The sequence below is a fragment of the Cervus elaphus genome, chromosome 31, assembly GCF_910594005.1.
Source record: "Cervus elaphus chromosome 31, mCerEla1.1, whole genome shotgun sequence".
Taxonomy (NCBI): domain Eukaryota; kingdom Metazoa; phylum Chordata; class Mammalia; order Artiodactyla; family Cervidae; genus Cervus; species Cervus elaphus.
In genome coordinates, this window is record NC_057845.1 from 51,513,199 (window position 1) to 51,526,716 (window position 13,518).

At 37.1% G+C, this 13,518-nt stretch overlaps 1 protein-coding gene across 10 annotated transcripts in view; it reads left to right on the forward strand.

Annotated features, from left to right (window-relative positions):
• The first annotated feature begins 13 nt into the window (after positions 1–13).
• DZIP3 (DAZ interacting zinc finger protein 3) overlaps positions 14–13,518 on the forward strand; it is a 110,337-nt gene continuing 96,832 nt past the window's right edge. For 3 of the 10 annotated variants that reach the window (XM_043892587.1, XM_043892593.1, XM_043892592.1), the window contains exons 1-2: positions 16–165; positions 12,911–13,012. In XM_043892587.1, coding sequence (XP_043748522.1) covers positions 12,981–13,012 — 32 coding nt within the window. In that variant the 5' untranslated portion in view covers positions 16–165; positions 12,911–12,980. Of the gene's footprint in view, positions 166–9,054; positions 10,375–10,420; positions 11,556–12,181; positions 12,201–12,910; positions 13,013–13,518 lie in introns of those variants that run through there. The other 7 variants (XM_043892595.1, XM_043892597.1, XM_043892596.1 and 4 more) reach the window with 6 other exon arrangements.

Sequence of the window (13,518 nt, forward strand, 5' to 3'; positions counted from 1 at the left end):
TTGCGGCTCCACTGGCAAAGGGGGCGGTTGGGTAGCAGGGGCTTTCTGTTCGTCAGTGGGCGCCGTTTGCGTTTGCTTCCTTGGCCTTCACCGTGGGTGGCCAGTTTTTTCTTTGTGCGTCATCCTCTACCTGAGAAATGGTCGCTTTACCCTAGTCTAGACACGGTGAGGAGCTCTGAGGAGGAGAATCTTGGGTTCTAGATTTTGAGGCGGCCCGGGAGAGGCCTCTTTTAAAAATCGTTTATTTGTCCACCGCTTCTGCTGAGGAATGTTTGTTTCTCAGAGTAAACCTATGGCCGTTCGGATTCGGTGGCAAGTTAGTCATGCGCTTATGATAGCCGCTGTCAATTTATTTGAGAAAGCTGGCCCAGGTGACTCCTATGCCAGCTGTTGCTCCGAAGGCTGTTCTTAATAGCGTCAGTTTTGTGAGTGAAGGTGTCTGCTTTCATCTGGCGTGATTGATTGCTTTATAAATCTTGGTGTCTAAGGAAACGGCACTGTTTGCGGGTTTTGTTCAGAAGTAGTATTATGTATGTGAATATCATGAAATGAGTCAGACTGGTTCTGGAGCTTTTTTTGCTTAATGTATGCTGTTGTTGAATGAAGCTTTGAAAGCCAGTTTGGAGAAAATTTTAAGAACTGGGTACACATCCTTTTAATTAAACCATTTGTCAGAAATGTTTTGTCAATTCAAAGAAAGCCTGTTTTGCGTCACTACATTTTTAAAGACAGGAATTATTTTTATATTAAAAAGCAATTTAATTCTGAAAGGTAAAAAAATAATTGAGGCATAAATCATTGGGTAATTAATGTGTTTATGCATTTATTCATTCTGTAAGCAATTACCGAGTGTATAAAATGGGCTAATCCTGCTAGTTAGGGACCCTGCTGGGAAGGAATTAAATGAAATGTACTGGATAATAGTACATACAGAACTCACCAATTAGAGGCATCATGCGATTATGGTAAAGAGTGGAGCCAGGCTGTTTGCTTACAAATCCTAGGTCTACCTTTTACTGTGTGACCGTAGACACATTCTCACTGTTTGGATCTCATCTTGAAGTAAAATCTGAGTAACAGTAGCGTCTATTTCATAAGATTGCTCATTCAATAAATAGCTGGAGCCTGCAGTGTGCTAGGCATTGGTCTAAGCACTAGATTCGGTAAATAAAGTAAAAATCCTATTGTCATGAAACAAAAATCCTACCATTACATTCTGATAGGGGAAAGAAAAACAGTAAATAATAAGCACAGTAAGGAAAGTGAGATGGAGAAAAAGAGAATTACTCCTCTAGAATAATGGTTTAAAAAAAGGGGAAATGGGAGGTCAGGATAGAGAAAGCAACATTTGAAAAATACTTGAAGAGTTGAAAAAGACCTGTGCTCTCTAAGGGGAAACATTTCTAGATAGAATAGCAAGGGGAAAAGCTTTGAAATGGAGCCTGATAATATAAGGAACAGCAAGGACTTTGCTATGGCTGGAGTAGAAAGCCAGGATGAGAGTAGTAGAGATGAAGTCATGTCGGGTTATAAAATTAGCTAACCAATGAAGAACAGTTGTCTGGCATAGTTATGTTCTCAGCAAGTGTCAGTTACATCTTAGGTCCTTGGCAATACAGTGATAACAGTTTGACAGCATTAGACTTTTCATTCATAATGATAAGTGCCTCACGATTGTCCCCATTTAGGTCGGAGGGAAAGGGTCAAAGCTGTTTGCTCAAAGTGCTATCCTTCTTTGAAATATTGCATTTTACCTTGAGCAGTCGCACACATTTTGCATCTCCATATTTAACGTGAAATAACATCTTTCTAAGAAAATCTTCACCAAAAATTGAGCTGTGAAAAGGTCTGACATCTTTTGTCAGAGATACTTGCGTATCCCAATATGAGAAACAGCTATATTTTTAAGACCCAAAAAGGGGAAAAGGAGGAGGAAATGGAGCTGGGTCCAGATGACTGAAGGCTGTACTAGCCTTTGAGCTGGGACTCTGTGTCTTGAATTCACTGGTGATCTCTGGTTTCAAATTGGGTCCTGATAGTTAGGTTTGTGTCTTAGATTGATTACTCCGACACTCTGAGGAAGATAAGCCCAGAAGTAGGGAGAATATTTGTTTTACTGGAGTCTTTCCAAAAGATGGCTGAGATAATTGGAGTTAGCAAAAAGCTGACAAATTTAAGAAATATATATGAGGTGAAATAGGTAGGACTCTGAATGATTTCAAATGGAAGAATGAGAGGGATGAAACTAGAAGGGATTCCAAGTTTCTAGTCTGGCTGATAGAGGAGATTTAGAAACTGCTGAGGTAGTCAATGTTAAGTATTCACGTATTTTATGTTCAGTGAAATATTGTGTAGCTCATATAGTCTTGTACCATTCTCATTAAATTTATTCCTGGATATTATATAATTTTTGTTACTGTGAGTGGGTTCTCTTTTTCCCCTAAAAATTTTTAGTTTGTTTTTGCTACTGTTAAAAGAGAAACTGATTTGTGGTAGATCTTTTATTCAGTTTACTGACTGAAATTTCTTTATTGATTCAATTTTGCTTCCTCTCTTAAATTTTCTAGCTACGTATCACCTGAAAATAATAATTTAATCCCTTCCAATATTTTTTGTCTTACTTTATTTCATTAGTGTAATTTCTAAAATATGGAATAATCATAATGATACTGAACATCGTTACTTCATTGAATGAGAATGACCAGTATTTTAATGCTTTGTATAATTTGGGCAACAGCTGCTAAGAGATAAGTATTCTTTAAAATGTTTAGGCAGTACCAGTTTTATTTAAAGATTTGTCAGAATGTCTGCTAAAAAGTTATCAAATATTTATATCTTATTTTTCCCTTTAAAATGGTAGCGCGGTTGATTGTAACAGCTAACACATATTGAGCATTTATCATGTGCCAAGCACTGTCCTAAGAACTTAGCTATTTGGTCTTTATAATATCATGCTTTACGTACTGTTATGATCTCTCTTATGAACAGATGGAAAAATTTGAGAGAAGTGAAATAATTTGCCCAAGGTCACACAAGTAGTAGTAGCAAACATTGTATTTGCTGCGCTGCAGATATTTTATTCAGGGTTTTATATTTATGTTTGGGAGAATTTAAAATAGCTTTTTCTTTATTCTTTCTTTTGGAATTTGGGTTGTTTGTTACTTTCGAAAAATGAATTGGAAAATTTCCATCTTTTTTTCTTTGCTATAGATTAATGAGACTCACATAGGAATCATCTGATTCTTGTAGATTGTATACAACTAACCTATAAAATCAAGTGTGATAGCTCGTTTAGTGGTAGATTTTTAGAAGACATTTCAATTTATAATATGGTTATTGATCTGATCATTTTTTCTACCTTTTCTTGAGTGAACTATGGAAATAAAAATTTTTAGCATACCGACTATTTCTCTAAATTTGAAAATTTATTGATGCATCAGTATTCAATAATTCTCTTAATCTCTTCTTTGTAGATTTAAATTTCCATTTTCATTATAAATTATCTGTTTTCTTAGTTAGGCTTTCTGGGAGTTGTCTATTCAGTTTTTCAAGAACAAACTTTGATTTTATTAATCTTGCTTTTTTTCCCTTCAGAATCAGTAATTTTACTTTTCTCTTTAAAAATTCCATCCACATACATGTGTTTTTCTTTTATTTGTTCTTTTTATAATTTTGTAAAGTTGAAGGTTTAGTGTATTTCTAATACTGTATTTATTAAAGATTATTCACTCCAGAAAAATTTAAACAGTTATTAGCTAAAGTGTGTGTCTGCATTGTACTTAAAAAATGTTTATTTTAATGAGATAAATATTTTTAAAATGCCAATATTCACTCATTTATCAGATATTTACTGAATGCTAGTTGTTTTGCAAAGAGCCTAGAGTCTTTTGGGGAATAGACACATTCAGAGCGCTTTTCAAGAGACAGAAAGCTGTAGAAACACAGGGTATTTTTTAAGGCAGAATAGCAAGGATCCAGTTCCTCTATCAGGGATTGGCACGAAATCTCTCCATAAGTTTGTATTGCCATCTGTTCTTTGTATTTGATGTAGATACTTTTCCTAATTTATAGGTCAGGAAACACATTTAAGGGAGTTAAAACTTGCCTAGGAGCTTGCAACTCAAGGGCTGTGAAACTCCTTTATATCTTCTGGAAAAACTTAAAAGAGCATATCTTAAAAGCTAAATAGTAAAATGGAAATTTTTAATGTCGTGACCAGGGTTTAAGTCATATTAGATGAATCATATTGAACAGAGATATGAACTATATTTTTTGACAAAAGTGCAGAGTACTCAATGTTGTAATAGAGGAATTATATCGGAGGTGTGAATACAGAGCTAATTGTTAATTCATTTAATCTCCATATATTTAATGAGTGCCTGAGTAGCAGGTACATTTCTAGGTTCTGGGGATAGAGCAGTGAATCAAATAAACAAAAATGTCTGTCCAAGTAGAGCTTTTATTTTAATGGGAGATACAGCAAAGAAAAAAAGACGTATAAGTAAAATGTATGAGTGTTAGTAATAAGTGCTATATAGGAAAAGAAAGAGAAGGGATATAGGAAATATAAGAGTCAGGATGGAGAATTGCAGTTTTAATTAGGGTGAAGTATTGATCAGTATTTGCTGCATACCAAATCACCTCAAAACTCAGTGTTTGAAACCATGAAAATTTCTTTCTTGGTCTGTGGGTTGACTGCTGTTAGTCTGATCAAGGCCTGACTTGGCTGAGTGGGTACTTCAGCTATTTTCTGGGGTAGGGGAGATATCCAGAACTCAAGCTCAGTTATGGTGAGGTATCTACTAGACATCTGGAAGCTGCTGCATGGGTTGTTCAGTATAGTATTTGTAGTCAAGGGAGCGGTCAAGGCCAGAGCTAAAAATGTAAAGCCTCAAGACTAAAGGACATAGGGCGAGTAGGATAGAAAAGACTGGACCCAGAAGTACTGAAGTACTTAGAGGTTGGAGAGATGGGGAGAAGCCAGCAGAAACACGAAAAGTTGTTGCTGCAGGACCGGGGCCTGTGTGACCCCGTGGTCGTCTGCAGGGATTGCTGTCACCTGTGGTATCTGGGCTGCTTTCAGCTTGTGAGGGTGGACTCTGGGTCAACAGAGAAGGAAGTCTGTATCTATATACAGTTTCACTCTTCATTTCTGCCTTCAGAGGACCTGAAGTATGAGGAAGGATCGGTGACTTTATTCTTTATATCAGTATTGAATGCTTGAAGTATGCCAGGTACTAGGCACTGGGGATGTAGCCAGGGATTTAGAAAAAGAAAAAAACAAAATGTGACTCTGTGGGACTTCCATGATAGTGAGAGCATGAGGCCAAGTCTAAAACTGAGAGATTTTTCAGTAGGCGTAAACAGCAGGTAGAACAAAAATCCTATTGGCCCAGGTTCCAAAGATACAAGACGAAGACATCAATGGTAGAAAATTGGAAGAGGTCTAGACATGAGGTCATTTGGATACTATGTACCCAGTACGATTAAAACAATTCAAATATGTACTGATATTAAATTGATTTTAGCCTTTATACAGAGCCAGAAAACAGTATGTACAGTTAATGTCAACTCTCATTTTTCAGAACAGTTTACCTTCCATCACAAAGCCAGGAAACCTAAAGAAACCAAAATTATTCTCCACTTAGAATTATCTTTCTTCCTGGTTTCTTTCCCAACCATATATGATTAAGCTAATCTGTAAATGACTTACCAAACCATAAAATTAACTTTCTCACTTTTCAAACAGTTCCTGATTTTATTTAATGTACATTTCACAGACTTCAACTCTAAGAATACAAGGAATGGATAATTTGGGTAAATGTTTTGTCCCGTGTTTTCACATCTAATTTCATATCCCTAAAACTTTTGATTTTTTTTAAAGTGCTATCCATTTTTTCTGAATCTAATTTTATAGATAAGTAAACATGAAATGGCACACTTTTAAGTTACAGTAATTATTTTAAATTATAACTAGTATTTGTTGAAAGCCTCTGTGCAGAGCAGTGTCTTCTGCATATCTTACTTAAAATTTTCTAGTCTTTTAGGAAATAGAAATTATCAAGATCATGAAAGGGGTATATATTTGTTTCCCGAGTTAAAATGTGAAATCATTTTCTGAAACAGGGGAATCCAAAGTAGAGTATGCACACCTTAGATACGTGAAACTGACTATTACAGTGTGGGAACAAATATTAGAACTTCTGTTTTTACTTATTTTAGTCTTACTCTTTTTATTTTATAGTAGTGCTTACAATAGCATTAATAGCATAAATGAATTGCTAGCCATATATTTTCATTGTATTTTCAGATTTGCTTCTGAATTAGAAGTATGTGATCCAAAAAATTGGAGATTTCTCCAAAATCTTTAACCTTGACGGAGGATAAAGTTGGATTTGGGTAGGGTCATTGGTGGGAGAGTCAAGTATGTATTGTATCCTCCATTCCCTGCTTGATCGTCATCTCGATATGGGTCATGTTTTAACATTCTGTCATATCCTTTTTTTTCATTATTGTCTAACAACTGTAATGACAACGTAATATTTTTAAATGACTGAAAATATCCCACTTTTGGAGAGTTTGCTTAACAAATGGTCCTTCCAACAGTCCTAGCTGCATTTTTGAATAGCATGGTTTTCGCAGTGCTACCTGTAAGTAACCTGCAACTGATGGATTGTTTAATATTTGGACTTTTTTCAGGTGAATTCTAACCTGTGCATATTTATAGTAGATACATTCCAAATATTTATAACTAATATATATATATATTCTGCAAATTTGCTTGTGTAAGTTCAGGAATAAATGACTGAATAGATCTGAAGAGAATTAAATACCTGCTTCAGACAAGATGCCAATTTTGGCAAGGATGTTCCCTATATTGGCAGATTTGTAAGGATGGGGCATTGGGTATGCATTGCTATTTTCTTGTGTCCTGGTATGATCTGCCAGATAGTGGCAAAAATGATCTTTGCTAAATAGCTAGAGCTGAGTAGTACCCTGGTCTTCTGGGACAGATAATATCTTTGGTTTCTGATAACTTTTGTAGAGGTTTTCCAACCATCGTCACTCAGTCTTGGAGTTTACTTAAGCAAACTATGTATTTTTTCCATGGGGGAAAATGATATTTTGGCTTCCCTTGTGTAGGTATGTTCATTTTGAGGCCTTGCCAAAGTGAAAGTCACTGTTGTATCTTTGTGATCCCTTGGACTGTAGCCCCCCAGGCTCCTCTGTCCATGGAATTCTCCAGGCCAGAATACTGGAGTGGGTAGCCTTTCCCTTCTCTAGGGGACCTTCCAAACCCAGGGATTGAACCCAGGTCTCCAGCATTGTAAATAGATTCTTTATGTCTTGCAGATGTTCATTTGAGTCTTTGCCAAGAACCTAAATAAATACAAAATGGAAAAAATAAATGGAAAATTAGAAAATCAAATAATCAGTATATTTTCCCATTCTTCAGACAGTTAGTGACAAATTAATTGTATAATTGGTTATTCTTTGAGTTTAAACTGATGGCCTAGCCCTTCTTGTTTACTGTCTCACATGTGAGAGTGCTGAAGCCACAAAACTCCTGCTTTACTCCTTTCAAAGCCACCAAAAATGACTGTTTCTATTTGACTAGCAGACATAGATTAATAATAGTTAAAATTTTGGTTGGAAGAAACTCCCATAAAAATGTCTTGAGTTATTCCTAGAAGGTGTCCTCTTCATAGTTTTTTTCAACCTTGGGGTGGTTACTGTACTATATGTGGCCAGAACATCTCACATCTCCACTTAGAGGAGTGTTTTAGAATTCTTTTGGCAAAGTCTAGCAGAAGTGATAACTAGCATTGCCAGAATTTGCTTTAGTAACAGACCTGAAGTACATTTAATTCAGTGCTGAAATAGAAATCCAGCTTTGTAAAGTGGCTTTCAAAATTTGACCAAGTTGCATGATCAGGATTGTTTATTGCAGCATTGTTTATAAAATATATTAAAAAAACCCCACATACAAACACAAACTGGATACAGTTGAAGTATTTATCAGTAGTGGTCTGGTAAATAGTTTCATTTATACAATAGCATATCATGCAGTTTAAAGAATATGGCAGATTCATATGTGTTGATATGAAACTGCAAGGTGCCAAAGATATGCAGATTAAACTGCCAATTGTTATCATGTAGGATATAGTTGAAAGATGTTTTTGACCCATTTTTTTTAAGTCTCATTATTACTATTCCTTTTCATATAATAGCTTTTCTCCAAGATAGAGAATTGGAAGGAAAGTGAACTGATTTTGCCATAAATTTAAATGAAATTAAACAAAGATGTTGATAGTAACTATCAGGGAATGTTTGACGGGAGGATTCCTACATGCTGTCTCTCATGAGTCCTTTGTCCCTCTTCAAGCGGAATAGCACGCTGCTCCCAGGGACTGAGGTCATTGTGTGAGGGAAGCATGAGTCTCCTTTAGTAAACATTCTCCTTAGGACAAAACAGCTTAATCTCCTTCCCCTTTCTTGAGATATGGATTGTCTCCTGACCTTGTGACTAACATTACCCCTTGTTCCCTTGGTAACGGTTGCTGTACATTTGGTTTTCTGATCTCTATCATTCCCAAAAGAAGTTTCTTGTACTGCAGCCTATATATACTCATAGAAAAATCATTAAAGCACCTTTGCTCCATCAGAGCTTAGGTCCCCGGGTCTTTTTTGTCTCTCTCTCTCTCTCTTTTTCTGGCTGACTCTCTGGAGCGTGGAGACCCGTCGTGCTCACTTTTCTGCCTGGGCTTCTAAGACCCCCTCGAGAGGGCGCCTGGTGCCTTCGTGAATGATGCAAGTCCTGTGTCAAGGACTTTATTGGTCCTCTGCGTAAAGCAAGGGATAGCAGCCTCTTTCTCTCTTTCACTTTCTTATCGTCGACTCCATACCACAAGGTTCCGGTCCATTAAAGGACCCCAACAGTAACAAATATAATCCCATGGACTTAGTTCATGGAATTCTCTAGACCAGAATACTGGAGTGGGTAGCCTTTTCCTTCTCTAGGGGATCTTTCCAACCCAGGGATCGAACCCAGGTCTCCCACATTGCAGGAAAATTCTTTACCACCTGAGCCACACGGGAAGCCCTTACTATGTTCAGTTACATGTTTTAAAACATTTGCTCTTTGCAACCACCCTGTGGATCATGGATCAACTTTTCCCCTATTTTTCAGATAAGGAAACTAAAGTACAGAGATGTTCATTCCACTCAAGGTTTCATGGTTAATACGCGTTGAAGCTGACTTGTACACTCCTGTAAACTGGCTGTAATGTCTCTTGTGCTCTTAGCTACGAATCCTGTGCAACCTCTCAACTTACTTTTCACACTGATGGAAACTAAATGAGATACTTTATCATTTCTCCTTTTTGTGGAGAAATGATTTGTTGTGTTTATACATGATACCTGAGTCAAGAAGATCCCCTGGAGTAGGAAATAGCAACCCTCTCCAGTATTCTTGCCTGGAAAATTCCATGGACAGAAGAGCCTGGCAGGCTACATTCCATGGGGTGATAAAGAGTCAGACGTGGCTGAGCACACACACACACACATACATGATACCTAATCACAGGAATTTTTTTTAATTGCTGAGAACAATCTATGTTCATTTAGTTAGCCTTTTCATTTTAATTCATTTAATTAGATAGTTCTGAGCTGTGGGCAATTTTGTCCCCTGAAGGACATCTGGCAGTGTTTGGTGACGTTTTTGATTGCCGCAGTGGGGCTGAGAGGTGAGAGAGAGTTGCTACTGTCATATACTGGCTAGTTAGGCATGTTTCTGAACATCCTAAAAATGCATAGGACAACTTCTCATAACCAAGATTTACCCAGCGCAATATTTTTTTTTCAAGGTAGTAGCATTAAGAAAAATGAACTTTATTTTTACTGCTTTTTTTACACTGTTATTATGCACTTTCCCCACCTGGCCATGTGTTATCTCTAAGTGCCAAAACTGACAAGGCTAGCAAATTCATGGGACCATAGGACATCCACCCATACATTGAAATGTAAACTTGTTGGCCAGGTGGAACCTCTGACTTGGTAGGTGACAGAATTAAGATGAGCATTTAAGTGTGTATAAAGACAATGTAAATATATACGGTTTAAGGAGGTGACAGTGCGACAAGGTAAATGTTTAAATGAATGATTAAAAGGGGACGACAGAGGATGAGATGGTTGGATGGCATCACCGATGTGGTGGACTTGAGTTTGAGGAGGCTCTAGAAGTTGGTGAAGGGACAGGGAAGCCTGGCGTGCTGCAGTCCATGGGGTCGCAAAGAGGTGGACACGACTGAGCAATTGAACTGAACTGAATGATCTCTCTCCTGGACAACCTTTCACCACAGAGATTGATATCAGGTTGTATTTTAAAGCAGGCTGAAAAAGCAAGCCATTATTAGCCTTTTTAAACTCTTAATTTAGGATCCAAATACATTCTAATTTATTGATTAATTTTATGCCCTTTTCTTTTTCAAACTGAACAGTGAATAGCTTAGCAGAGGCCTTCCATTCTCTCTGCCTTATTGCCAGAGGATTTTCCTCCTTTTCAGCCTCACTGTGATCTATGCAAACAGCTACTAACTGAAGGAGAACTTATCAGAAAGGGGAATATCCAGGCCTGAGCTTTTATATTCTGAAAATGAGAGGATTATTTTGTCTGGGAAAGGCATACTTTGTGTGCTCTGGCTATGAAATAATGTCAGTTATTTTTTTATTAAAATAACAGGGAGGTTAAAGAAACCATAAAAACAGTTTGATCAAAGTCCTACAGTTTTCAAAGCCATGTCCTTTTCTGTACAGCTTTATTAAGAGATAAAGCAGATCTGAGTTTGTGTGAAAGAATAGTGAGTTTTATCAAACCGTTCTCTGCTTCATTATTGGCTTTAGTTTATATCTTTGTATTTGAATAGAGAATGCAAATTCTAATAGTCATGTGACTTTGTATACTGAGTTTTTGAAATAAGACTAAAGTAAAAAATAGAATGATATACCTAGGAGAACTAGATTGTATAGGCGAGTTATGTAAATACTGACAGCAAGAAGTGTTTTATTAGGTATGGACAGGAAACGGGTGTTAGAAAGTTCCACTTTAAATGAGGGAGTTTAGTGGAAGTCTGTGTAAATCTTTACATTTGTAGTTTGATTAAGAAATATCATCTAGCATTGAATTGTTAGAGGATTATCCTTGTTTCTCAAGCCTTTTTGTGTAAGTGAGAGCTGGTATGTGTTATTCTTTCAGTCATGTCCGACTCTTTGCAGCCCCTTGTACTGTAGCCTGCCAGGCTCCTCTGTCCATGGGATTCTCCAGGCAAGAACACTGGAGTGGGTTGCTGTTCCCTTCTCCAGGGAGCTTCCCCATGCAGGGATCGAACCTGAGTCTCTTGCATTACAGACAGACTCTTTACCATGTGGGCCAACAGGGAAGCGAAGTCAAGTACAGAATATAGATAGAATCATTTCTTTCTTTGTCCCAGAGCACCATGCTCTGATGCAAAGAGCTGACTCATTGGAAAAGACCCTGATACTGGGAAAGATTGAAGGTGAGAGGAGAAGGGGACGACAGAGGATGAGATGGTTGTATGGCATCACCAGCTCAATGGACATGAGTTTGAGTAAACTCTGGGAGTTGGTGATGGACAGGGAGGCCTGGCGTGCTGCAGTCCATGGGGTCGCAAAGAGTTGGACATGACTGAGCGACTGAACTGAACTGAACCATGCAATAGTTTTATATACTTTTACCGTAATACTTTCTCAGCTTGTGTACAGTGGGACCAGAAAGGGAAGTCAATGTAACAGAAGGCAGTAGAATTTGGAGACCTGAACCCTCAGTAAAAGAAATTAAATGGGACTGATTTTGGAAGAATTGGCTTTGGAATAGTTAAATTAGAGAGCAATATAAATAGATGTAGATATGCTAATGACACTTTGTTCCCCTTTTATTTTCATTTATTTTGCTGCAGTATTTTTTTTTTTCCTTCAGGAAACATCCACAACATTCATTGATATTTAAATCAGAGAATATGCAAGAGTTCTTCACATATCTTGTCTCCTATTAATGGAGATTCATGCAATTTTGAAGAAAAGTAGCTAAATGTTATTTTTTCTGTCTTTCTATGAGGCGTGTCTGACTCTGTGACCCCATGGACTGTAGCTTTCCAGGCTCCTCCATCCATGGGATTTTTCAGGCAAGAATTCTGGAGTGGGTTGCCATTTCCTTCTCCAAAATGTTATTTTTAGACTAAGAGAAATGTTGAGGCTTGGCAGAAGCCAACACGATTCTGTAAAGCAGTTATCCTTCAATTAAAGAAAAAAAAAGTTTGAGTTAAAGAGGAACTTCTTATAACCATTTGGGAAGCCATTTAGCAATAAGCACCTAGAAGCTTAAAATATTTGTGTCTTTGACCTAGGAAATCTGTTTCTGAGGATTTGTCATAAGGAATTAATCCTAAACATAGAAAAGGCATTACAGGCAATGGAGTTTATCACAGTACTAATTATTTATATTGAAAAAATGGGAAACACTAAATGTTCCACTATCAGGAAATGGCTAAGGAAACCGCAATCAATTGTTATGTAGCCATTGAGAATGTTTAATAGGAGTATAAAATAACATGAAAGGTGCTTTTGATATAATTCAGTGGTGAAGAAGCTACTGTGGTGTATTCCATATTCAATATGATTGCAAATTGGTAAAATATACCCATGCTTGGAACAAAGTATATTAAAACATAGGCAATGATTTATATTATTTATGTTTAGATGATGAAACTATGTGATTTCACTTTCTTTTATAGCAGTTTCAAAATTTTCTTTAATGATTATATACTATTTAAATAGTGGGGAAAAAAGAATGAAATCCTCTTACCCTCCTACTAAAACATTACTTTCCTTACAGCTTTAAACAGCAGCTGTAAAAGTCAGTCTTCAAGCCTTGGAATAAGACTTGCATAAGAATATTATGCAGCATGGATTCTCTACCAGAAGAATTTTTTGTGAGGTAAGGGATGGGCTGACAAAAACTGACTGTAGGTGTTATATTCTGAAGGCACATTTGCCTTTCTCACAAAATTTTGAGACGTTAGTGTGAATGAGATACCCTTATATTTCAAGACAACAGTTTTTTAGTAGAGGATGTAAACTGGGTAAAATCTAATTTTAGAAAATTTCTCTAAGGACTTAGACCCTGACTCAGTAGCTAAGAGTTGATGTGCCATAGCTTGCCACACTGGGGACATTCACAACAAAGTAATTTTTTTTTTTTATCATTTAACATGCACTTAAATAGACTTGGGGCTTCCCTGGTGGCTCAGATGGTAAAGAATCTGCCTGCAATGTGGGAGACCTGGGTTTGATCCCTGGGTCAGGAAGATCCCCTGGAGAAGGGAATGGATACCCACTCCGGTATTCTCGCCTGGAGAATTCCATGAACAGAGAAGTCTTGCTGGATATAGTCCATGGGGTCGCAAAGAGTTGGACACGACTGAGCAAGAAACACCAAAAAGA